Genomic DNA, 24,097 nt, shown 5'->3' with positions numbered 1-24,097 from the left:
CGTTGTGTTGTGCTAATTTCGTTGTGGCTTGTTACCATTATGTTGCGACTTGTTTCCGTTGTGTTGTGCTTGTTTCGTGGTGGCTTGTTTCCGTTGTGTTGCGACTTGTTTCTGTTGTGTTGCTACTTGTTTCCATTGTGTTGTGCTAATTTCGTTGTGGCTTGTTACCATTATGTTGCGACTTGTTTCCGTTGTGTTGTGCTTGTTTCGTGGTGGCTTGTTTCCGTTGTGTTGCGACTTGTTTTCATTATGTTGCAACTTGTTTTCATTATGTTGCGACTAATTACCGTTGTGTTGCATCTTGTTTCCATTGAGTTGTGCTAATTTCGTTGTGGCTTGTTTCCATTATGTTGCGACTTGTTTCCATTGTGTTGTGGAGATTTCGTTGGGTTCCACACTACTGGGCCACCATATTTTCCACTATACCTTAGGCCCCAAAGAAAAAAGCATGCAGCCATCTTTAGAATTGTGTCCTTGAACTTCCGTTTTATCTCTACAGATCTTATGTATAGCTCTACCCATTTTCAGCACTGCTCTTGCCTTCTGTCTTCCGTTTGTATTTCCAAAGAGTGAAGTCACGCTAATTTATGAATGAACCGCTCATTTTAAAATCTTCTCGTTTGTTATGACATTCGCGTTGAACATTACAATGCACATAAAAATATTTGTTAACAATAAATAAACCCAATGTAATGCAACAGAACTACGGCAAAAACATTCAAGTTCAAAGACAGAATTCTAAAGATGGCAGCACGTTTGTTTCTCTGAAGCATAAGGTCTATAAAGAATGGAAAGGTTCCATGTATGTTAAAGATTCATTGAACTATAGACGCCAAGAAAGAACATTTATTTTTAAGTGTATATCATTTTAATTTGTTATTTAATCTGGTCACCAGCTGAAAAGCAAATGTCTTTAGAATACTTGAGATACAAGGGTTAGCAGTTATCTGGGTCAAATCTTTCTCAAAATCCCAAAGGAGGAGCACCATTAGTATCAATAGTTCCACCACAATATCTACTGTCAAAATCTTTCCATCCTACAATGGAAATCCTCTTTAACACTCCAGATACTCCAGCCACATTAATTATTCCTCTCTATTTGGATTTAAACGAGAGGCCTTGATATGAACTCAGGAGCCAGAGGAACATGAGAGGATACAATTAATATCTGACATGGTCAAGAGTTCTGTGCTCAACTTCTCACATTTGAAGAGGATGACAAATGAAAATTAACCTCCAGACCTTCATATTTTAACTGTGTCGAGTAAAAGGGAAGAGATGGTAATTCATCCATGGAATCAGTGTGAGTGGTCGGGGTGTGGCGACAGGAAGGGCTTCAGCGTTACGGTCATTAGTGAAGCACTCAATGCTAAATGCAATCAGAAGATGCATTAGCTGCAAAAGTGAGGGAGGAAATTTTACAGCACATTTCTGTGTGCAAATTGATTTGACTTGAAATGAGTGAATGATCAGAGGTTTAAATTCTGTATCATTGTGCAGTATTGTCAGCTAAAACTCTTCTATGCATTTCATCCAGTGTATCACCAGCTAATCTTCAGATCTCAGCCCATAGATCAGCGACTGTCTGCACATTAGCTTAGCACACTTGGGAGTTTCAGAGACACCCACAAATGAAGCAGCCTTTAACAAGCTTTTCTTATGAAACCAAAGTGTAAAAATAATAAATAAATAAGAATTTAATTTCTTGGAATAGAAGGTTCAAAATAGCATTTATTTTCAAATAAAAAATCTTTACAATTTGTTTTTTACTGTAAATTTTGATCAATTTAATGCATCTTTTCTGAAGAAAAAAAATTTCTTTAAAAAAAAAGTTACACTATTTTAAGGTGTTCCTTGTTAGTGTAGTTATACATTTAAGTACTGAGTCATATAAATTAACTACTTACTATATGGTTAGGATTTTGCTTAGGGTCACTTGTATATAATTATGCATAGTTAGTTATTATAATAGTAATTACATATGTGTAACAAGGACAGCTTAAAATAAATTACCAAAAAAAAAACGTACCCCAAACTTTTAGCTGTGTACTTCAAACACAATGTATTATACAAGTTTTAAACACCGTAACATCAAGCAGTGCAGGGTTAGTCAAATGAAGTAAAATGAAGGTGTTTTTATTTTAGACACATCACCAAAGAGATACATTTGAGCAATATACAAAACATTTTATTTGTTTTTCATAGGAAGTGCTTCAAAATCTACATTTGTACATTTTAAGGAAAATGTTTGATGGAAAAAACAATAACAACTCAAAAATCTTCAGAGTTCATCTTTACAGTAGACCAATGCACTCATCTCTCATTATGTGAATAACTGCCCATCATCTGTCTATCACACAAGTAACAAATGCAGATGTGTCAGGTTTAAACCCTTAATAACACTGGATACAATGCAATAGAACAGTGTGTGTGTGTGTGAGTGTGTCTGGGACAGTCTTTTCCAAATCTTTCCAGCAGAAGTCTCCATGTGTTCACGCCTGAGCCAGTCGCTCCAGGACTCTTCGATACTCCGCCAGCACATCCTGGTAGCTTTTCTCCAGCTCCTCGTGTTGCAGTCTCGTGTCCATCTGGCTGATGTGGGACGCCAACTCCTCTGGCCTCAAACATTTCTGCATCTTAGTCAGCTCACGCTGGTTTTTCTACACACAAGGCAAAAGCGTTGGGAGAAAATACGCAGGTGTCAGTATGGCGCAGGAGAAAATAAGATGCAAAGCAGCTCACCCAATCCCATCCAAAACCTGCCATTGAACAGAAACCCCAGGGCAAATCTGATTTCATCACAACTAAACTTCATGTATAAAAACACAGTGAGAGAAAGAGAGCAGAAAGAAAAGAGCTGTGAACAAAATTTGAGTCTGTAAGGTTGTTGAGAGGCTTTGGCACCGAACCAAGACTCATGAAACATGAATTCAAAAGAAAGCGCACACACACATAGAACGTATACCGATTTAGCATTCAAACACATTCGCTAAATATAATATATTAAATATATACTAAACAGTTGAAAAACATTATTTTTTCTGCATGTATTGTTTCTAAACTTCTATTAAAATACTTCTATTTCAGCTTCAAAAGCAGTGACAACTATAAGCAAGCCATCAATCAGCTGATTTCCCTCTTAATCTACTTCTTCTAAAACACAATTTGCTAACAGAGGCACAGCTTCCACAGGGAGTTTATATGTATGACAAATCAGCCGACCACTGTTGTCCTTATATAACAACTTGCATTTACATTTTTTTTTTTTTTAATATTGCATCTGAGGTATTTCTGTGTGTCATTTATGATACACAAATGTCAAAATGTTGCCACAGACCTTATTTTACTCATAAATCGAAAACCACTATTGAAAACCTATGGGAAATTCCAGAGAGAAGCCATGGTGAATCAGCCTGTCGGATTGGTCTACAAACTGATATCACGACTGAACAGCTCTGTTGTGCAATTTCTTTAGTGAGACTGTGTGCAAATCTAGAGATGTCAAAAGTATTGAGGCTGGATTCACAACATTCTTCAGAACAAAATTCTTCTTCATTTTTCTTTTAAGATTAATTAAGTTAAGAATATTTGTGTCCCCAAAACATTTTTCAAGAATGTTTTAAAGAGAATGTTTTTCAAGATTGGTTTAAAAACAGAATTTAAAATCCTGAAAAAAAATGATAAAAGTTATTAAAAATCATCATATATATAACCTTTTAAAGTTATGATAGCCTCCAACTTGTCTTGAATATCCAAAAATGTAAGGTGTTTAATGAATTTACTGGAAGCAGGGACTACAAAAAGACAGTCTTTTCTACACTGAGTTATTCAGCATGTCTTTAGAAAGAACCGCTATACATTTAGATAATAACAAAGGAGATATTAAAAAAATTATATAAAATATATAAATGAAAATATATTTTTCAGGAATTACACATTCTTCTAAACTTCTCAGAATTTATTTTAAACGTCTCAAGAGGATTTTAATGAATCTAGTACTTTAGTGCTAAATGGATACATACAATTGTACTTAAAAATAAAACTACGTCTACCTGCCACAAGCATCTGCCTTCACACTATGTGTGTGCGGTCTACACAATGAGTGTGACCATCAATGTTCTTGGTCTAAATGCCTATTTAAGAGATATGAATGTCTAAAGTTAAGGCAAACAGGCAAAATATCAGATCTGTGCATTAGGTCTCGCAATGTTAATCCATCTTTATCAATAATATTAATCAAACAACAATTTACTGATATTGTGAGACCTTCAAGCAAGTGTGTATTGAAATGTTGGGCAAAGTTCATTATTAATGGATCACCTCCTACATCCCTACCTACATACACACAGACAAGATGTTGTGAAGACAGGAAAATCTGCAACACATTCGGAGTAAAGAGACCTCTAGAAGAGAGAAAGAGGCATGTGGTCTGCAGATCCTGCTCTATTTCCTTTTCTGCCTCATGTTTTTCACTCTTTCTTTGGCTCTGTCTCTTTCATCTGGTGTGTATGTGGTTATTCTGCTGTCAGAGTTCTCTGTCCTGGACAGTGTCATCATGAGAGTGGTTCTGATTCCAACACATTACCAGCACCAAAGCACATATCATATCAAACCATATTATCTGCAACATATCAACTTATATCACCACAACCTCCAAGAAGAATTAAGACACATGCAGCGAAAAGAAACAGCTAATAGAGTTAAAATACAAGTGAAATAAGATAAAGACCATTGCACAAAATCTTTGGCAACAGAATTTAGCAAAAACCTCCAGAGAACTGGAAAGTTCCAAAACCCGTTTGACATTCATTCCACTGTGAAACTCAAAAAAAGAAATTCAGCAGCATGTTCATTCTGCACTTTTCCATACAATGAAAACATACTGTAGCTACAACATCTTAAAATAATAACAATAAAATGTCATAAAAGAATTCTAGAAGTACGTCATATTAGGGGTGGGCGATATGGGAAAAATATCATATCACGATTTTTTATAGAAATATCACGATTCACGATTTTTATCCCGATTCTTTGTTAGTTTTACTATTTTGGTTTTACAAGTTGTCTGAGCATTACAGCCAAACTAGAAAGACAAAGATGCATGGCAGATATTTAGGCCAAAGTGGGTGAAGATAAAAAATCTTTGTCATTATTTTATTTTTCTTATTAAAAAATAAGAACAAAGATACACATTACAAATACACATAATATACAAATAAAACAAACAGTGCTTTATTTCCAGGTACAATAGGTGTATTTAGCAGAGCATTCAATGAAATTGAATGAACAAATATAAAAATAAAACACTATATAGACTGATTCCTAAAGCAACTGTATTAAAGTTTTTCAGTCAAGAATAGTGAGTGATTTTTCTCTTTGTGTTTTGTTGTTTTGTTAACGTTAAATGAATAGTTCCCCCACAAATTAATATTCTGTCATCTGTCTGTCAATTCTGTCATAATGTTGTATTTTTATATCATCATTTACTCAAAAGTTGTTTTAAACCGGAATGAGTTTCTTTCTTCTGCTGAACATTTATAAATGCCATTTTGAAGAAGGTGGAAAACCAAACAGTTGCTGGTCCTCAGTGACTTCCATAGGATTTTTCTTTCCTACTATCAAAGTCAATGTAGACCAGCAACTGTTTGGTTTTCCACTGAGTAAATAATGACAGAAATTCAATTTTAGGGTGAACTATCCCTTTAATGACAGTCGACAGCATGTTTAGTGTCCTGTCCCTTTAAGAGCTGCACGCATCTAATATACAGTACAGGCACGCATCCGTTTCTCTCTTAACTATTTACTTTCATTTTAGAGATAACCAACTCAGTCTGTATGTAAACCTTGTGTGTTTTGACAGTATTAGCGCAAAATATAACTTAGTTGAGTAATCAGGCGCTGTTAGACAGGCGTTTTAGTGCGCGTGCTTCAGGTGTACGTTATATGTGCTCAGAACAAGCGCACGTCAGACCAGCGCGCGAATGAAACATTTAACCAGCAAGGCTTGTATGCAAATAATGTACTTTTGCGATCGCGAATAAGTGCAGTGTCCTGTCAGAGTAACTCTACTGCTGTATGTCCTGTTGTACAGTATATAGAGACGGCGGCGCCAGAACTGTATTTGACAGAATGTGTGCTGTAGCACGATACTACGATATTTCTTAAAAAGCAGATCGTGGAGACATTTTTATCGTCCACGATCAAAAATCGTCATATCGCACACCCCTACGTCATATACTATATTCCAAGACTTCTGAAGAAACATGATACACAAGTCTTGTGTGAGGATTATGATAAAAAAAAAATTCTCATTTTGAGTTCCACAGTAGAAAATTTAATAAATTGCAATTTTTTTTTTACATGACAGTTATTAGCCACAATATGCTTTCAGAATAGAAAAATTCTGAAAAATAATTCCTTTTGTGTTTCAAAGAAGAAAAATTCAAACATTGAACAAAACAATGATATTTGAAATGATAATTCTCTTTTTTACTACAGCAACACAAACTTCTTTTTATAAAAAAATATAAAAACAGCATTTATTTGAAATATTTTGTAACATTACAAAAGTCATTACACTGTCACGTCGGATTAATTAATGCATTGTTTCTGAATAAAAGTTTTAATTTATAAAAAAAAAATCTTACTGAGCCCAAACTTTTAAACAGTAGTGTATTTCTTTAAATATTTTGGCCAGTATGATAATGCATAGATTTTGTTGCTCCGATATTCAGTGCAGAGGCTGTGCGAGCTTAAAGATAATTATAACTATAACACATACACAAGCCTGCAGAAAGATGACTATTGAGGTCAAAAGTATTTAGTGATACTCCACAGCTCCAGTCCGGAGATACCCAACTGTAGCGTGTCTTCATGCAGAGAGAGCGGATTAGAGAGAGTCTGTCCGTGTGCAGGTGACTGGGTGCTGCATTCTCCCTGCTAAATGGCTCCGCTTAAATCAGATGCAAATCTGTAATAATGACACTTGTTGTGAATGGAGCTCGTGGTGTGGATGTGGAGACTGCGGCTGCCGCCCGGTGTGAGCCATTATACCCTCAAACAAACCCAGACCGAGGCCTCGGGTCCCTCTCGCTCTTAACACCGCGTGAGAGGATCACACAGGAAACGGCGCAAACTATTCACGCCACTCAATGAATAAATTATACCAGACAAAGACTGCAGAATATCAGAACAGCAGCACTGAAAGAGTTTTGTTTCTGTTCATTTTTATACAGCACATATAAACACAGCTAGAAATGTGCAGCTCTCTTTGAAGTTCAGAAATGCTTCATTTCACATGTTGTAGTTTGAGCTGTGCGGTTTGGAGAACGTTATACAAGCAGGCTGATCTTGGCAGTCGCGACCAGGGTTTGTTTTGGCAAGACTTTACTTGTTTTGTTGTTTCTTGAAATCCATGTTCAGCACATGAAGCTCAGGCTCTGCTCTCTGTGCTTTATGACTAGCTAATCATTGCATGGGAGTTGTAGCAGTTACGCCTAATGGGTAATGCACTCCGTGTACTAAGTCAGATTGCAATCATTCTGCTTCTTAAAAGCAGTCAGTCAATGCAGACAAACAGGGATGGACCTACAGCTAACATGAGCAGATAAAACACACACTTACTCTGTAGGGTCCATAGAGTCTTTTTTTCACCTCCAAACGAAATTCTCTGGCTTTTTCTTCATCGCTCATGTCTGTGTTTCTGAGACGCAGAATTTCATAAACACGGCGTGCATGTTTCTGAAAGTTAGACAGCATACAAGAGACATATTGTAAAGCTTTGTTTCTTTTAACAAATATTTTAGCTTTTTCAAGTTAAAGTTTGGAGACAGCATCTGTGAGACATCTTGAGCAGAATATGTGAGGTTCAGATTTTCTTGCACTTGCATGGATTCTTTAGTAAAATGTTTTATTCAAATTGTGAACTGTCAATACAGTACTTTAGAAGTGGAACTACTTTCAGTTGAAAGTCTGGTTATGTGTTACCAATGTAATTGCAGTGAGTAGAGTTCAGGAAGCCCATCATTTTTGCAAAATAAAGATAGGTAGGGCGATTAGGAGACAAAGCTGAGGGGTCTTCTATCACCCTGAGGGGGTTTATTTTATGATAATGACCAGCTGACTGTGAAATATTCATTCAATTATGCTGTTTTCCCAAACAAATAAAACATGGACAAAGTATTGAATTGGTTTTAAATGATTTCATGTGAAAATAAAACCTAAGACCTAAGAACTAGCACAGCTACATAAGAAATGCGTAAAAACTGTCAGTGTGCCCCAGATGCCATCCATAAAGCATAAGCTGTGACAATCACAAATGCAAAAATCAAACCCGGAATCAAAAGAAGAACATCATGCATCATTAATCATATGAAATAATGTTCACTGTGTTATGTAGGTAACTTCCTTAAGTTTTGTTGGAAGTGTTTTTTATACTGATGAGAAATTATTTGTTTCTAATGGATCGAACATGAAATCTTACGTTGCATGTCACATTACAATAAGGTGTAACGTCAAATAATTTTTGGTGGTGGATGAGGAGCTCCCCCCTCACAATGTAAAGCGCTTTGAGTGCTTAGAAAAGCGCTATATAAAAGTAATGAATTAAATGTCCATATGCTAACTCTCAGTGGAGAATAATGCAGTTTTGCAACCGCAAAAAGCAGCAATTACAGGCTCTTTAACCTTGTCCATTTTTCTGGGTTAAAAGCATCTTGCTCTGGGATTCCCGTGCTATTCTCAATCAGTAACCATGCCTCCTTCAGTAACCATGACTCCGAGAGGTCCACCATACCTCATGCAGTTCCCACTAGGGTAGTATGGAGAGCCAAGCATTTTGCCTGGCCATGCCATAGGCATCACCCTGAGAAAATCACTCACAAACAACATGAACAGAGGGGATTGTGGGGCATAAAAGGAGATGCTGGGTTATAATTGGAGCAGTTAAAGAGTGGCCGGAGTGGCAAGAGAGAGGAGTCCCCCAGGGGTCACTGTTAGGCCCACTCCCACTCACTACCTGCTAATGGCCAGCGGCCCCCAGAGGAAACGGATGTACACTCCTACCTTTAGGGGCATTACAAGTTGAAAACCCATAAGAACAAAGTCATTACCTCTATATATAAATGCACAAACTCTTTGAAGAATTAACTGTATAATTGCTTGTCTTTTAATCTACAGTATACAGCAACAGTAAAGCTTCAAAAATAGGGCTGGGTAAAATAGCTAATAAAAATACAAAAAGTAAAAAAAAAAAAAAAAAAAAAAAAAAAAAAAAAAAACATGCTTTCAGGAAGTTTTGAGAACATTTTTCGTGATAATCACAAACCACTACTTTAACTGAAACAAACAGTTCAAAATTCATTGAAATTAATCAAACTATTTAATGAGGTTTGAAAACAGGGGCTATTTAAATATCTTGGTCGTCACACTCTTGTGAAGCTAGCCTACTGGGATGGTCTTCAGGAAACTTAATGGCAAAATAAAACATTAAATCATTAAAACTCTAAAATATCTATTCAATGTATAACACACTGAGCTGTGGTGCTCACGTGGGCAATGCAGGTTTGAATCCAGCTTGTGACTTTTAACTCCCAACAATTTAATTCCCATCTGTTCTCCTTAATGTATTTTCTTGACTATAGCTATTAATAAAATTTGACAGAAATAATAAAGCAAGTAAACCTGCAAGAGATGTTACCTTGTTGATCTTGAGTTTCTCTCTGGCCTCAGACACCATCTCTTCACTGAAGCCCTGAGAGAGTTTCTCACTGGAGAAGGATGGCAGAGTCAAGCACAGCTTCACCAGCACAAAATCTCTCAGCTTCACATAGTTTTCAGACGGGTCCTCCGCTGCAGAGCAGACAATTACAAAAGGTCAACTCATGAGATTCTTGAAAGTTTTCAATTGGTAAAATACAGTATGAAGACACTGACGCCAGACAAACCTTCACAAAAACACTGATTACATATGCTGAATGCATCAGTGGTGAAATTAAGCTAAATGCAAGTTTACTCTGGGAGTCAGGGGAAACAAAGACTTACTAAACTACTGACTAGTATTTAGTCACTGACTGAAGAGAGAGACAGAAAAGAAAAGACCTAGTTTGGGGCAGGGTGATACATTTAATATTTACAATGTATTGCTGCTGATGCTGGCGATATAAAAAAATGGCAACAAGATCAAATTATTTTAATGCACTTAAAAAAGACTGCACTATTATACTAAAGTTTAACAAATTGATAGAATTGCTAAGTTTGATTTATTTCACTATCACAGTAACTACATTTTGACGGTGTTCTTGAATACTTCTTGAATTACACACTTTAAGGGATTAAAAGTTATTTCACAGTAAAATAAATAAATACATTTTAATTTATTTCTCTATACACGGAGAGAAAGAGAGAGAGGGAGAGAGAGAAATAAACAGAAATAGTAAAACAGCGAGTGCTGGGTAGATCTGGTAGTGTAGTCACCCCCACTCTCTCTCTCTCTCTCTCTCTCTATGAATAATTGTGTCTTTGTTGAGGGGGTGAGTGAGTGGCAGCATGTGGCCAGCACATTTCAGCAGCAAACTGCCGGCAATTAACATCACATCCCTTCACCTCCATAAAACTGAAGGCAGAGCAACTCAACAGCAACAGCAACAACTGCCTTAGCAAAGGAAATTCACAACACTTTGCCCTCTCTCCCTTTCACAGAATATCGCTAGAATGGATATGTGACCATACAGGTTGGCTTTCTGAACACACACTCTAATGGTGAAAGGCTATAATTAATTTAGTTTTATTCAGATAAAACCATTTGAAAAGGATTTCCAAGATCAAAATCAAGAATGCAACAAGCCAAATTATAATTGACTGTATTGGAACTTTAATAACCCAGTGAGCCGTGTAATAATTATTAAATAAGATTATATATATAATGGATATTTAAATGATGTTAGGTCCAGAAACTAATTTGATAGCTTATATTATAAATCTATACTGTATTGTTAATGACTGTTTTTAAACAATATACTGATTGCACATTTATTGTCCTACAGGGGTATCACCGTGAGGGACAAGTTACAAGCCAACTGATAATACTTAGCATTAATGGTTAGGTTCAAATCTTTAACCTTTAATTATGAGAAACAGTAATAGTGATCCTGACAAATACCACTACTAATAAAACTTACTAGTAAAAACCTCAAATAGGACTCCTAACTGTTTAATCTAGGCCTCAGTGTCGGCTTATACCTGTGATGTCCTGTACTTTAGCAGAAGTGCAGTAGTATCGGTGGACTGTCTCTAAGAGCTGAGCCCCGTGTCCTTCTCCCTGGAACGGTGGCAAGATCAGCATCTGGCTACACACACAGAGAGAGAGAGAGTACAAAAGCTTTAGTGATGCTGCACAGAAGAGAAGATGCGTAGGCACAATACCAATTTAAGGTTAGAGCTCTTGAGCCTTTGAGCAATGGTTCTGCAAAAACAGAGGTCTGTTAAACCTCCAGCACCCTTCAGACACATGCTACACTACTGACTTTACAGAATCTACTGAAACTGACACTACAGGCCAGAGGTTTTGCTTAAAGACCAACATTTTACATTGAACATCAAGTGGGGCACAACACTGGAAAAAATACCTTAATTTTATTCAGAGGCCTAAACTTAGCAAATATATGCATTTTGGTGCAGTTTCTGCTATTTACATGGCCAAAAAGATTCAATTCAGCTTGTAATGTAAATCAATACAATTTTATTAATGCATATAAAATTGTCACTTGATATCTCACAATAATGTCTTAGTAATTTGATATTTAAATGCGTTTCATGATCAAAGCTCTGTAGTTTTTATTATCGGTACAAAACATACAATGCAATATAATGATTGTATGAATAATCAAGCAACCCTAAGCTGCTTAGGGTGTTCAAGTCCGCAAGTGCTCATCTTTAAATATTACTAGCAACATAAAAGTTAATCTTCTGCTCAATTTACAAAAATCAACCCGAAGGGGCATGTTTTTACAATTTAAAAAGAACTTTTACTTGCTAAAAAAATGATATACTACCAATCAGATGACAGAAGGCATGTAAGAGATTGTGTACAAAAAGGTTCAACAGCAAAGTTCTGATCATGTTGATAATTTAGAGACCTTAGAAATTGGCGTAATATGAAAAAGCTGGCTCTAAAGGGTTAATAGGCTATGACAATTTGATAAATGCATAAACAGCAGAAGTGTGATATGATAAAACAGGGCTAAATATTGCATTATTACCAAATATTGCATTATATGTGTCATATTACCAAGGGAAAGAGCGACTGGATGCATTACTTTTGACATCAACAACAAAATAAATGGAAGTGTTTTTTCCTGCCGTTAAAAGTTGATAAGCCTAGTTATTCTACTATTCATTCTACACACGATTATGCACTTAGTTGCAATTTATTATTTGCATTTAGCATTTAGGTTTTTCCCCTGCTATCAGAACTCATTTTGGGTTGCGACCCACCAGTTGAGAATTACTAATACAGACCGTCACAATTCCATCCGCCTCGTTTTAGCTGCGAAAAAAAATTTCTCAAATACAGTAAGCAATGATATCATCAGTTTTCAAAAGGTTATACGTGTTCATTCAGCAGTGGCCAATGTAATGAAACGTTAGCACGTCTTGCCAATCAATACATTAGACTAATTTTCAAAACGAGCTTTCGGGCGGGTGATGCTGAATTTGTGGGTCTTATAATACCCAGAGAGGGGCTGGCACACAAGAGACGCAAGACGGTAATTTGGGAGTTTTAGGGACAAGGGAGAGAGAGATGTGTAATTTTCTTTTCCTTTTTTCGTAGAATAAAGCAGATAGTGGGCACGTGCTTCCTTAGTAATTACCTGACACGTGGTCTGGTTTTGTCTGGGTATACGTAGTAATTATACACTGTCATGTAGCCAACCGTCGCATAGAGGGTCTCTCCATCCTTATTGTACTTCTCGAATCTGTAAGAAAGACAGAGAGATAGAGAGAGATGACAAAAGCGGGCAGGTCAATCGTAGGCACGCTCCCATGCACCGGACCCCCCCCCCCGCCATCACTGCGAACTCGCTGCGGAGGGCTAGTGGCCTGTCGCTGCACCTGCTGGAGACACTGAATGCATTATGCACTTAATTGGTGCACTGCAACTTAGAGCAGAGAGGCAGGCATCTAGCCTCTTCACATCACTCCAGTCCATTTGCCCATTGTCTGTTTTAATAGGTGCCAAAGCAAAGAAAACACAGGCAGAGTCCCCTTCACTACCGCTGGAGACTTCATTCAGCGTTTCAAAAGACAACAACATTCAATTCAGCCTCTTGGCCTGACTCAAGAAAGAAAGAAACACAAGAGCAAAGAAACCAGACAAACAGCACAAAGGAAACTCTTGCCAGATCAACAATTTGCCTCAATGCAGGAGAAAATAATTAAAGCAGCCTGATAATTGGCCCCACAGGCCCCACAAAGGCAGGAGAGACGTCCCGTTCGGACGCTTTACACGCGTGCTGTGTGAGAGAGACTGTTCAGAAAGTTACTGTTCACTATTAATTGACACTACCTTCTTATCTGCACTCGCTGGCTTTGTGAGAGCACTTGATTTCTATTTTTTTGTTATCAACACGAGTCATGAGTTTTTGCCAACAATTTACATTTGTTCAAACACTGGGAAATACCTGAGAGACTCTTTATTTAGCATTTGTCTGTCAGTGGTTGTCAATTGGTTTTGTTTCTGGACACCGATTTTACATTCAAATGAAGTGGAAAACAATAGTATAATAGTCTTACCATGATCTGCATGGACTAACAATATGTAAAAAGTATGTTATTAACATGCCATATGTTAAATACATTGGATACTGAGCCAAAAAATGGAATGTTGCATTTTATAACATAATATCTAATTAAAAGTATTATCTGGGGTCCAATACAAGGGATAGTTCACTCAAAAATGAACATTTTGGCATCATTTACTGGTACTCATGCCCTTCCAAAACTGTATGCAAACTTTCTGCAGCAGAACACAAAAGATATTTTGAATAATGTTGGTAACCAAACCATTCCAGTTACCAGTGACTTATATGGATTAGAAGTCAGTCAGTCATACATTTGGAACAACATGATGAGCAAATGACAAAATGTTCTTTTTGAGACAAACTATCCCTGTAAGTGGAAAGTACACTGTGTATCTGAGACAGTATCTGTGACATGTCAATTACCACAGCTAATAATTTAGATTTTAGTTGACTGTAAAAATAAGCAAAAATTGCACATACAATAATGGACATAAAATGGATGTCTATGGGGCAAGACGTTTCAGCAGGTTTCAAAACAGAAATGTGAAGTTTGTTTAATTTTTTTTAATTCATATACACCACTCAAAAATGTGTTATTTGACCTGTACAGATGTCCAAATGATCCGTTTAGTGGTGGGATTACTGATCTAGAGGGACTTTACAGCTGGTTATGAGTTACAGACAGACATTTTTGTGGGCAGATGTAAACATGTTCTGACATCCTTGCATGTATGATGCAAACTTTTAAGTATTTTTAACATATGAAGACTTGCGGTTATATTATTGAAAGGGTCTGTATTTTAAACGGATTGTGTCTTGCCTTTTAGACAGGAAGAGCATTACTAAACAAAACAAAAAACAGTCTTTGCAAATGTTCTCAAATTGAGAAATGAGGAATTATTTTCTGTGGTAATGAACGGAAGGCCATACATGCTGTCAATAGTCTCCCCTGAATCTAGACTGTTCTTTTATTATGACGAAATGTGACAAATATAAGAATCCTTCAATGCTGATATAGCCTGAATTTGAATCTGATCTGGATTAGACACTCACACGAGGAAGAAATCCCAGCGATCATCATCCACATCGATGAAACTGGCTGTCTCAATGAACCACATGAGAAATGTCTGCAAGCGCTCATGGTACTCTCTGAACCCTGGACACGAGATATCCACCTGAAATGATAAACAGCAGATGAACTCCATGGTGTGTTCACAAGGAAATATGCTAGAACATAATTAAAATGTGCAGTGGCAAAGTCAACATTTCCTAACAAAACTTTTGCATAACATGGTACATTGAAAAAGTCAGTCTAATAAGATGCAGCAATAAAATTTATTAATAAAAAGCTATAAATACAATAATCTTTCATTCAACTTTCTCCATTTCTGAAACGTTTCATTTTCTGCAGGTAACAAAGTTTACGTGAGCAAGAAAAATAACAAGAATCAGTAAAACCATAGCCTAATACTTTACACTATTCACCATCCACACTGCCAAAGCTGGTACAATTGCCTGAGAGCTCGATCATACTCCAGTTTGAATGTTGAATGACATTGCCAGCTGTCAAAGCGGTGACTCAACATGCTGCGGGAAACTCTGTACCTTGTGTATCTGGTAGGTGAGATCTTCTCCTGCCTCCACATTGTGAACTTTGTAGGTGTGCAGCAGGCTGCCGAAAGGTTTGAAGTTGGCCTGTTTCTCCAGGAGAGAGATGAAGTCATCTGTGTTACAGCAGAAACCAGCAGGAATGATCGCTCTGATCTTGCCCTCCACATCATCTGGCTGAGAACAAACACAGAGAAAGAGCGAGCTGCTTTTAAATGACTAACTACCAGCATTTCAACAAATGACTAACTTACATTTATGCAAGAGACCAGAGTGTATATTACACTTCAAACAAAAGAAACCAAGCAAAGTCAATATTTAAACTTCTAAGAATCACAAGAAAAGAACAGTGTGAATTTTAAGGCACGCTGAATTTACTCAGTTTAAAGAAAAAAGAGTGTATATGTGGAAAACAACTGTGTTAACATTAACTGATTTCTTTTGCCCTCCAAGGCTGCATTTATTTGATCAAAAATAAAAATTGCAATATTGTGAAATTTTATTACAGTTCAAAATAACCGATTTCTATTTAAATATATTGTAAAATGTCATTTATTTCTGTGATGCAAAGCTGAATTTTCAGCATCATTACTCCAGTCTTCAGTGACACATGATCCTTCAGATATTACTCTAATATGCTAATTTGCTGCTCAAGAAATATTTCAGATTATTAACAATGAAAACAGTTGTGCTGCTTCATATTTTTTGGAAACTGATGCATTTTATTAGGATTTGTTTGAGCATTTATTAAAAAAAAGAAAAATCTTAAGAAATTATGTTTTTACTGTCAATTTTGATCAATTTAATGCATCCTTGTTGAATAAAGTACATCTATTTTAAATATCACTTACATATGAAGAATATGTCAATACGGGTTACTTTAATAGTGTCTTTTGTCCTTTTAGGAGCTAAATAGCCACTGGTCACTGTCAGATTTCAATGCACATAAAAAAGCGGCTTAAATGATCACAGAATATTGCGCCAAACTACACGTTTAAAGGCAAAGATCAGCACACGAGACAGAATGTGTGCATCTCTATAAGAGGTAACACACATTCATCTTAATCTAAAGCACGTTTCAAGCTCCCATAGAGCGAGAGCGGTTAACTCACCTGTGTCTAGTATACAGTGAAAGCAGCTGAATTTAATCATATAAACTGAAGTGGCACATTTATGAGTTATGCGTCTATTCCCCTGGCGCTTGGCCTTACATATAATCACAAAAGAGCCCTAACAGAGTAATTCCCTATTGTTCTGTCATTAAGCTATACTTCAGCTGTGATTGGCACAGCGCAAAAAGGAATTAAAGGAAAAAAATACATATTTTTGTGGCACAAAAAGGAGACCCATTAGGCAATTAGCAATGTCAGCTGAGGAGTTTCCAGCCCCCTCTTCCTGTGCCTTCTCTGAAAGACCACTTAATTGAATACATTTACTACTTATCTTAAACCATGAATATCAGATGAAGTTCCCCCCACCGTAATGTGTCCCAGCTTCTCACCGGGCAATCAAATTTAATGAATTGATCTCGACTTAACAAAAAAAAAAAAAAAAAAAATCCCGGACATGTATAATAGGCCCCTGTGTTCTGAGGCTAGTGAGCGAACTCAATCAAACGAGTTTGCCCTCTCCATTCACGGGCTCTGGGGCAGACAATAGCACCGCCCCCCTCCTTCCCCCTCTCTGGGATTTTTTTACCCAGCAGAATGTGCACCCATGTTTGCATTGTATCCATTTCCAGCGGGGCTGACATGAGAACACTTTGTATTAAGTTGCTAAGCAGGGCCCTTTGGCCGCGTGATGGGCTTCGCTTGTGTCGCGGGACTCTTCATTCACAACGGCCACAAAACACACGACAAAAGGCTAATGCAACACGCCGCTAATTCCTGCTCATTCAGACATCAGCTAATATCAGAAGGGGATCGGTGCACCTGCAGCTCAGTAACACTCACTATTGTACCACTGCGTTATGGGAGCGAAGAGAGGACGACAAGAACGGAGCAGACAGAAAATGGTAAAAACAGACAGTTTCTCAGGCAAATTGCTCAATCGCACAAATGAAAGCACACCATTGTGGTGTTACCGTATTAACTAACACCGCTTAAGGATCCTAGACTCTTCAGAGTTTTGAGAATACATCTTCTTTATACGATGGGGTTCAACAACAGCATTGAATCCAATTACACTGAAAAAAAAAACAACCTTTTAATCAAAGACATCTTCATCTACGAGGAAAAAAGATGAAAAAAGAACACAGTATGAGCAACGGTGAAGCTCTGTAAATAAAAGACAATAAAATCAACTATCCTCAAACAATAAACATCTTAAGTATGTTTAGCGGCTATAACTACATGCCACGCTTAAAGGTGGAAGACATTCAGAAATGCCACTAAACACAGTCACGTGGGATCAGCACACAATATATAATTAGGTCTAATACTAATAAGTTCAGGTATGATTTTATTCAACTACCTAAATCATTCACACAGACAAGCAAGCTTGTTCTAATACTGTTGAAAGGATGAGCTGCAATATAGGTCAGTGTGTCTGTTAAACACATTTGCTCTCTGTAAAGGGTTTTATTAGCTGGAATGAGTGTCTGGGATGGTGCGAGTTAGGGCTATAAACTGTGTGTGTGTGCAGTAGTAGAATAGAGATCTAGCAAATCATACACCTGCTCAACACAGGTGAATGAAATTTAAGGGAATAGTCCTCATAAAAACACAAATACAAACGTCCTCTCTTCCGTGGAATACAAAAGGTGTTTTCTAATTATTCTCTTGACAATAAAACGAACCGGTTTGTGCTACAAGGGCTTTCCTGTAACTCAAAGAGTAGAGCATGACGCTAACGTCAAGGACATGGGTTTGATTCCCAAGGAGAGCAAAAACTGATCAAATGTAAAATGTGTACCTACCTGCCAAAACGCATAAACGTAAATGTATATTCCATGCGTCTAAACCAGCGGTTCTCAAAAATGGAGCCTCAGCAAACTTATTCGATTACTTACATGACTTAACATAAGAGCTAAAACAACTAAGAATCAAGATATTTCTTATTTAAATTCATCCCTCAACAACCTTTTTTACACTGTTCCCACTGTGCAGAATAACCTGGATATAGAAGTTAGCCTAATTTTGAAAGTGTAAATTAAGAAAATATTTTTCTTAAACCTTATTCACAAATGACTGGAAAATAATTTTAACTTTATTGGTTAAAAAGCATGAGAACCTTGAAGAATCTCTTAAAGCTTTTTGTATCCTGAAATTTAATTTCCAGAGACTAGGAGTCTCAGACTTTCGAATATTGCTGTGGGAGGCGTTGGAGTGAAAAAGGCTGAGAACCACTGCTAAGTCATATGACAGCTTTATGTAAAGAACATAATGAAATTTTCATTATTCACTGAAAGTTTCCCCTTTGTGATTGAATTAAGAGTGAAATAAGCCATGACGTCAAATAAAAACCAATGATTTTTGCTATAAAATGGCACCAACGTGCCAAAACATAAATTTCGGTCTATTCCTACCACGAAGTATGACAGATGACTTGGAATGAAGTGCATGATTTTGGGCAGCCAGAACATTTCTCGTGTCAAATAACAGAAGAAAAAGTCGTATGGGTTTGGAACCATGATGAATTTGTGATATTTTAAAATCTAATTAAGAAGCACTAGAAAGAGTATCCACAACAGGTTTTGTGCAACATTTGGAGAGAATTTCTCATTTTTAAATGGGTTCATCAAATCACTCCCTCTCTGTAAATCGGACTAATATCTCAAAGAGAGTACTGAGCTTAACTTGGCATGGCAAGCCTACACGTCAGCAACATGTAAACAATAAGAACACACACTCACCACTGCACTGCTAAAACTAATGCTAATAAAAGATGCCCACCATGCCAATCCTGTAAAAAAAAATCCTAAAGACAGCTTTTCATTTAATGAGGGATATTTATTATAAATCCATGTAAATGTCAGTTTTGCCTTTTGCTTGGCTGTCTGTGCGCTTGACCGCAGCACAGGTACAAGCACTCCAGACTTGGACCATGGTGTGACGTGTTTTTCTAAAGGACCACAGAAAACAAGCCTAAATTTGCTTCCAATGGCAACAAAGCATAATAGGCCTATATAATATAGTTACATGCAAGGTCTAATAATAATAACAACAATAATAACAATGCTTGACTTCTTTAATTCCCCTTTGTTGCAATTGGCTGCAAGTTACATTTAGATAGAACCGAGTCCCATCCTAATGTTTTTTTTTATTTTCTGATATTCTGTAATCTGAAGTTCATTAGTATTCATTGAGATGCTGTTATAGTTTTTATGAATATTTTAATTACTTTTTGTTTTTAGAATTTCTTTTTCATTTTATTTTTAGTAATAAAGTTTCAGTAATTTTGTTGTATGTTTTTGTCATTTACCTTTTTTAGCGTTTGTATATTGTTGTTTATTTTTATTTCAGATGTAGATATTTTAGTGTAAATAAATTTAAATGAGAAATGCTGCCTGGGCAACTACAGGCAAAATGTGTAAAAAAAAAAAAAAAAAAAAAGTTTTACTCTTTTATATTTTATTTCAGTTAATATTTATTTTAATGAAAGTGAAAAATTTTTTAAGTAAAGCTTTTAGATGTAATTAACTATAACAACCCTGATGTACATCACAATATAGAAAAATATCTGTTTCTACTAACTTTCGCAACTTGAAATATTAAATAAACTAAACTGCAAACCTATTTGTGCAACAAACCAGTGTTTTTATTATTATAAATAAAAATAATAAATATTAAAAATATAATAAATTTGAATGTTACAAAAACAAATACCTGTTTGCAATAAAGCAGCATAACGGACTGTTTTTGTATCATAAAATAACTGGATTTTTAATTTGTAATTCCTACATAACAAAAACAATGCAAAACATTATTGACTGGCTTACAATTATAACATAATAATCAGCTGTAATTAATTCAAGACTACCACAAATCATTCTCACAATTAAAAAAATAAAATAAAAACTATATTAACCTATACATTAAATCTATATTAGGCAGCTGGATAACATTATCGACTTGACATGTTTAAATGATCAGAAATAAAATATTTAGAGTTTGCATAAAGTCTGCATTGACTGGCTCCTACCAATGCTTACTGTTGAGTCCTGCGTATGCTGGAAAGGCAAATGGTGTGCATGTATGGAGTGCGATGTATAACTGCCTGATTCTAGTCAGCTGACACAGTGGCTTTCTCTGACAGCATTCCTCTCCGTTACAACACTAAATGCTGCTCTCCACCTGTGCAGATTTTGTTCAGAATGTGATGCAAATGTATATTTTCACTAGACTGCATGCACATGAAAATTGTGCATGTCAACACAGTCAGTGAGATGGACATGTATGACATAAAATGACTGAGTTGTACCTCCACACAGTCAAACTTGTCTGTGACCCTGGCCGTGTACTTGACTTTGAACAGGATGCTCAGGTTCCCTGCACTGTAGTACAGCTGGATCTGAAGACCTTTGTAGCCAAACGCCACTTCACTGTGCAAAAACAAAATACAAGATTGAAGAAATGGGTCAAAATAGTGGTGCCACGAAAAAAAACACTCACAATTGTTACATATATAATAAGAGTCTAGTATGCAATGGTGTGTGATACATACTCATCTCCATACAGCTGATGACTGTACTCAGGGTGAAACGTTGTGCTTTCATCATCTATATCCTCCGGGAACCGCACTACATCAGACAAAATAATCATTTTATCAATAAAAGGTGGACATTACATAATAAAATGGATCCAAAGTATTATCCATTCACAAGAAAAGGAAAGTTGTCTCAGATGAAAAACAAGTAAAAAAAAAGTTTTATTATTTTTTTTATGTAAGATGACAAAGACAAACATTTTTAAGATTTGGAATAACATTCATTGATGAATCGTTCACAACTACATCCAGTAATATGTAATAATATAATAAATAAATCAAATAAATGTTGATATCTATTATTCTGCAGGATAAAAGTATTCTGAATATAAACAAATGATCATACAACAAAAGATTCAGCCTACTGCTTTATTTATAATGTTAGACATTTTTCTTTTTAAGTGATGATTAATGATTTACCTAATTTCAGACATACAGCTTCATTAGTGTCACATTTATACTCTGCAAGTTTCTTCTCCATGTCATTCATAGCTGGAGGAAAGGCACAGAGAAACATGTCTATCAAAACAGCGTAAATTTCTGTCATTAGTTACACAACTCGGACATGAAGATACGATATGATAAAATACAATAATGCGGCTGCTGCTGGACTACAATTTCACAAATTAATACAATATGAATGTAGTGGCGTTTAAATCTTACTGCCTAAAATAACATAACTAATCAAATGTAACAAATTTAAACTTCTTTGTACAGAAAATGAAATTTTCTTCTAGTGCTTGAAACATCTCAAATCATGCTGGAAAACAGGATCATCAGGTTTTCAGTGCTTTACACAATTGAGTTGTTCAACTAAGACTTGCTATAGTGATGATATAATTTGTATAATTTGCAATGACAAAAATGTACCAAAATGCTAAATAGCAGCATCTACATTGGACCCCGGTGTCTGCAGGCATATCACTATCTAGTAATGAATACATCTTTTAACATATGCATATTTACTTCTATTTGGCAGATATACAGGCATGAACATATCTAATGCTCGCCACACTGACAGCTCACATTGACACAGCACTATTACACTGCATCCAGCGAGTTACCTTGCAGCTGCAACCCGTCTGATCATCCTAGTGTACAATATTTTATCTGTGTGATATTGTGAGTTCGTGTGTGTTAGTATATGTGACATTAAACATAAACACATAACCATGTAAACAAACATGTGCTGCTCATCTGTGTGATGATTAGCATTTAGCCGCAGCTAAAACTCTCTCTTCTCTAATCTATCTGCTCCCAGACATCAGCGCACAGCACCGCTCGAGTAATAACATCACACAAACACACACGCTTTGTAACAGCAGAAGTAATAAAACGCAGTCGCTATTATAGAGGGTGTTCACACTCACCCGCCATTTTTGCACGTCTTCTCCGCTCAATCCGCCAAATGCCGAAACTACTTCCTGTTTACCCATGTGCTTCCGCCATTGGAAGAAATCTCACCGCGTTGTTTTTCTCATCGAAGCAGCATCAGATTGACAGCAGCACCCCTGTACTCTCAACGTTACCTCCTCGGGGCGTTTATTAAGTTGGCTTGAGAAAGCTGAATACTGAAATTGTATTTAAACTTTTTATTATTATTCTTCTGAGGCTAAACTATCAACTCTAACTCCTCCTAGAGCTTTAACTCTACAAACTCAGCCCTGATCTTCAGACTGATCTGACCGAGTGTGCTATATCTTTTCTAACTGATTTTCTATCTATCTATCTATCTATCTATCTATCTATCTATCTATCTATCTATCTATCTATCTATCTATCTATCTATCTATCTATCTATCTATCATATATTTATCTGTCTATCTATCTATCTATCTATCATATATTTATCTGTCTATCTATCTATCTATCTATCTATCTATCTATCTATCTATCTATCTATCTATCTATCTATATTTATCTGTCTATCTATCTATCTATCTATCTATATTTATCTGTCTATCTATCTATCTATCTATCTATCTATCTATATCTGTCTATCTATCTATCTATCTATCTATCTATCTATATTTATCTGTCTATCTATCTATCTATCTATCTATCTATCTATCTATCTATCTATCTATCTATCTATCTATCTATCTATCTATCTATCTATATTTACCTATCTATCTATCTATCTATCTATCTATCTATCTATCTATCTATCTATCTATCTATCTATCTATCTATATTTATCTGTCTATCTATCTATCTATCTATCTATCTATCTATCTATCTATCTATCTATCTATCTATATCTATCTATCTATCTATCTATCTATCTATCATATATTTATCTATCTATCTATCTATCTATCTATCTATCTATCTATCTATATTTATCTATCTATCTATCTATCTATATTTATCTGTCTATCTATCTATCTATCATATATTTACCTGTCTATCTATCTATCTATCTATCTATCTATCTATCTATCTATCTATCTATCTATCTATCTATCTATCTATCTATCTATCTATATTTATCTGTCTATCTATCTATCTATCTATCTATCTATATTTATCTATCTATCTATCTATCTATCTATCTATCTATCTATCTATCTATCTATCTATCTATCTATCTATCTATCTATCTATCTATCTATATTTACCTGTCTATCTATCTATCTATCTATCTATCTATCTATCTATCTATCTATCTATCTATATCTATCTATCTATCTATCTATATTTATCTATCTATCTATCTATCTATCTATCTATCTATCTATCTATCTATATTTATCTATCTATCTATCTATCTATCTATCTATCTATCTATCTATCTATCTATCTATCTATCTATCTATCTATCTATCTATCTATCTATCTATCTATCTATCTATCTATCTATCTATCTATCTATCTCTGACAGACTGTATTGCCTTAAGCTTGTAAAACTACTTTAAACTTCAAACTATTTCATACTGAAAACCATCAAACTTCTTGGACTTTTTAAACATTTCAAACTTTTT

General features: G+C 35.8%; 1 protein-coding gene across 2 annotated transcripts; it reads right to left on the bottom strand.

The window, feature by feature from the left end:
• Window positions 1-855: 855 nt before the first annotated feature.
• On the bottom strand, window positions 856-22,827 carry LOC306877274 (histone acetyltransferase type B catalytic subunit-like). 2 transcript variants are annotated; one of them, XM_079428932.1, is made up of 11 exons: window positions 22,484-22,827; window positions 21,534-21,605; window positions 21,072-21,147; window positions 20,829-20,949; window positions 15,405-15,584; window positions 14,853-14,974; window positions 12,870-12,974; window positions 11,239-11,345; window positions 9,698-9,849; window positions 7,624-7,740; window positions 856-2,660 (listed from the first exon to the last, which is right to left on the bottom strand). In XM_079428932.1, the coding sequence occupies exons 1-11, from the start codon at window positions 22,488-22,490 to the stop codon at window positions 2,493-2,495; spliced, it is 1,227 nt and encodes a 408-aa protein (XP_079285058.1). In that variant the 5' UTR covers window positions 22,491-22,827; the 3' UTR covers window positions 856-2,492. The 2 variants fall into 2 exon arrangements, with proteins under 2 accessions (XP_079285058.1, XP_079285059.1); XM_079428933.1 differs by lacking the exon at window positions 21,534-21,605 and having other exon boundaries at window positions 1,714-2,660; window positions 22,484-22,553.
• Window positions 22,828-24,097: the final 1,270 nt, after the last annotated feature.

Source organism: Barbus barbus (assembly GCF_936440315.1).
Source record: "Barbus barbus genome assembly, chromosome: 11".
Classification (NCBI taxonomy): domain Eukaryota; kingdom Metazoa; phylum Chordata; class Actinopteri; order Cypriniformes; family Cyprinidae; genus Barbus; species Barbus barbus.
The sequence above is the reverse complement of the archived record's forward strand: the minus strand, read 5'-3'. Positions and strand labels throughout refer to the sequence as shown.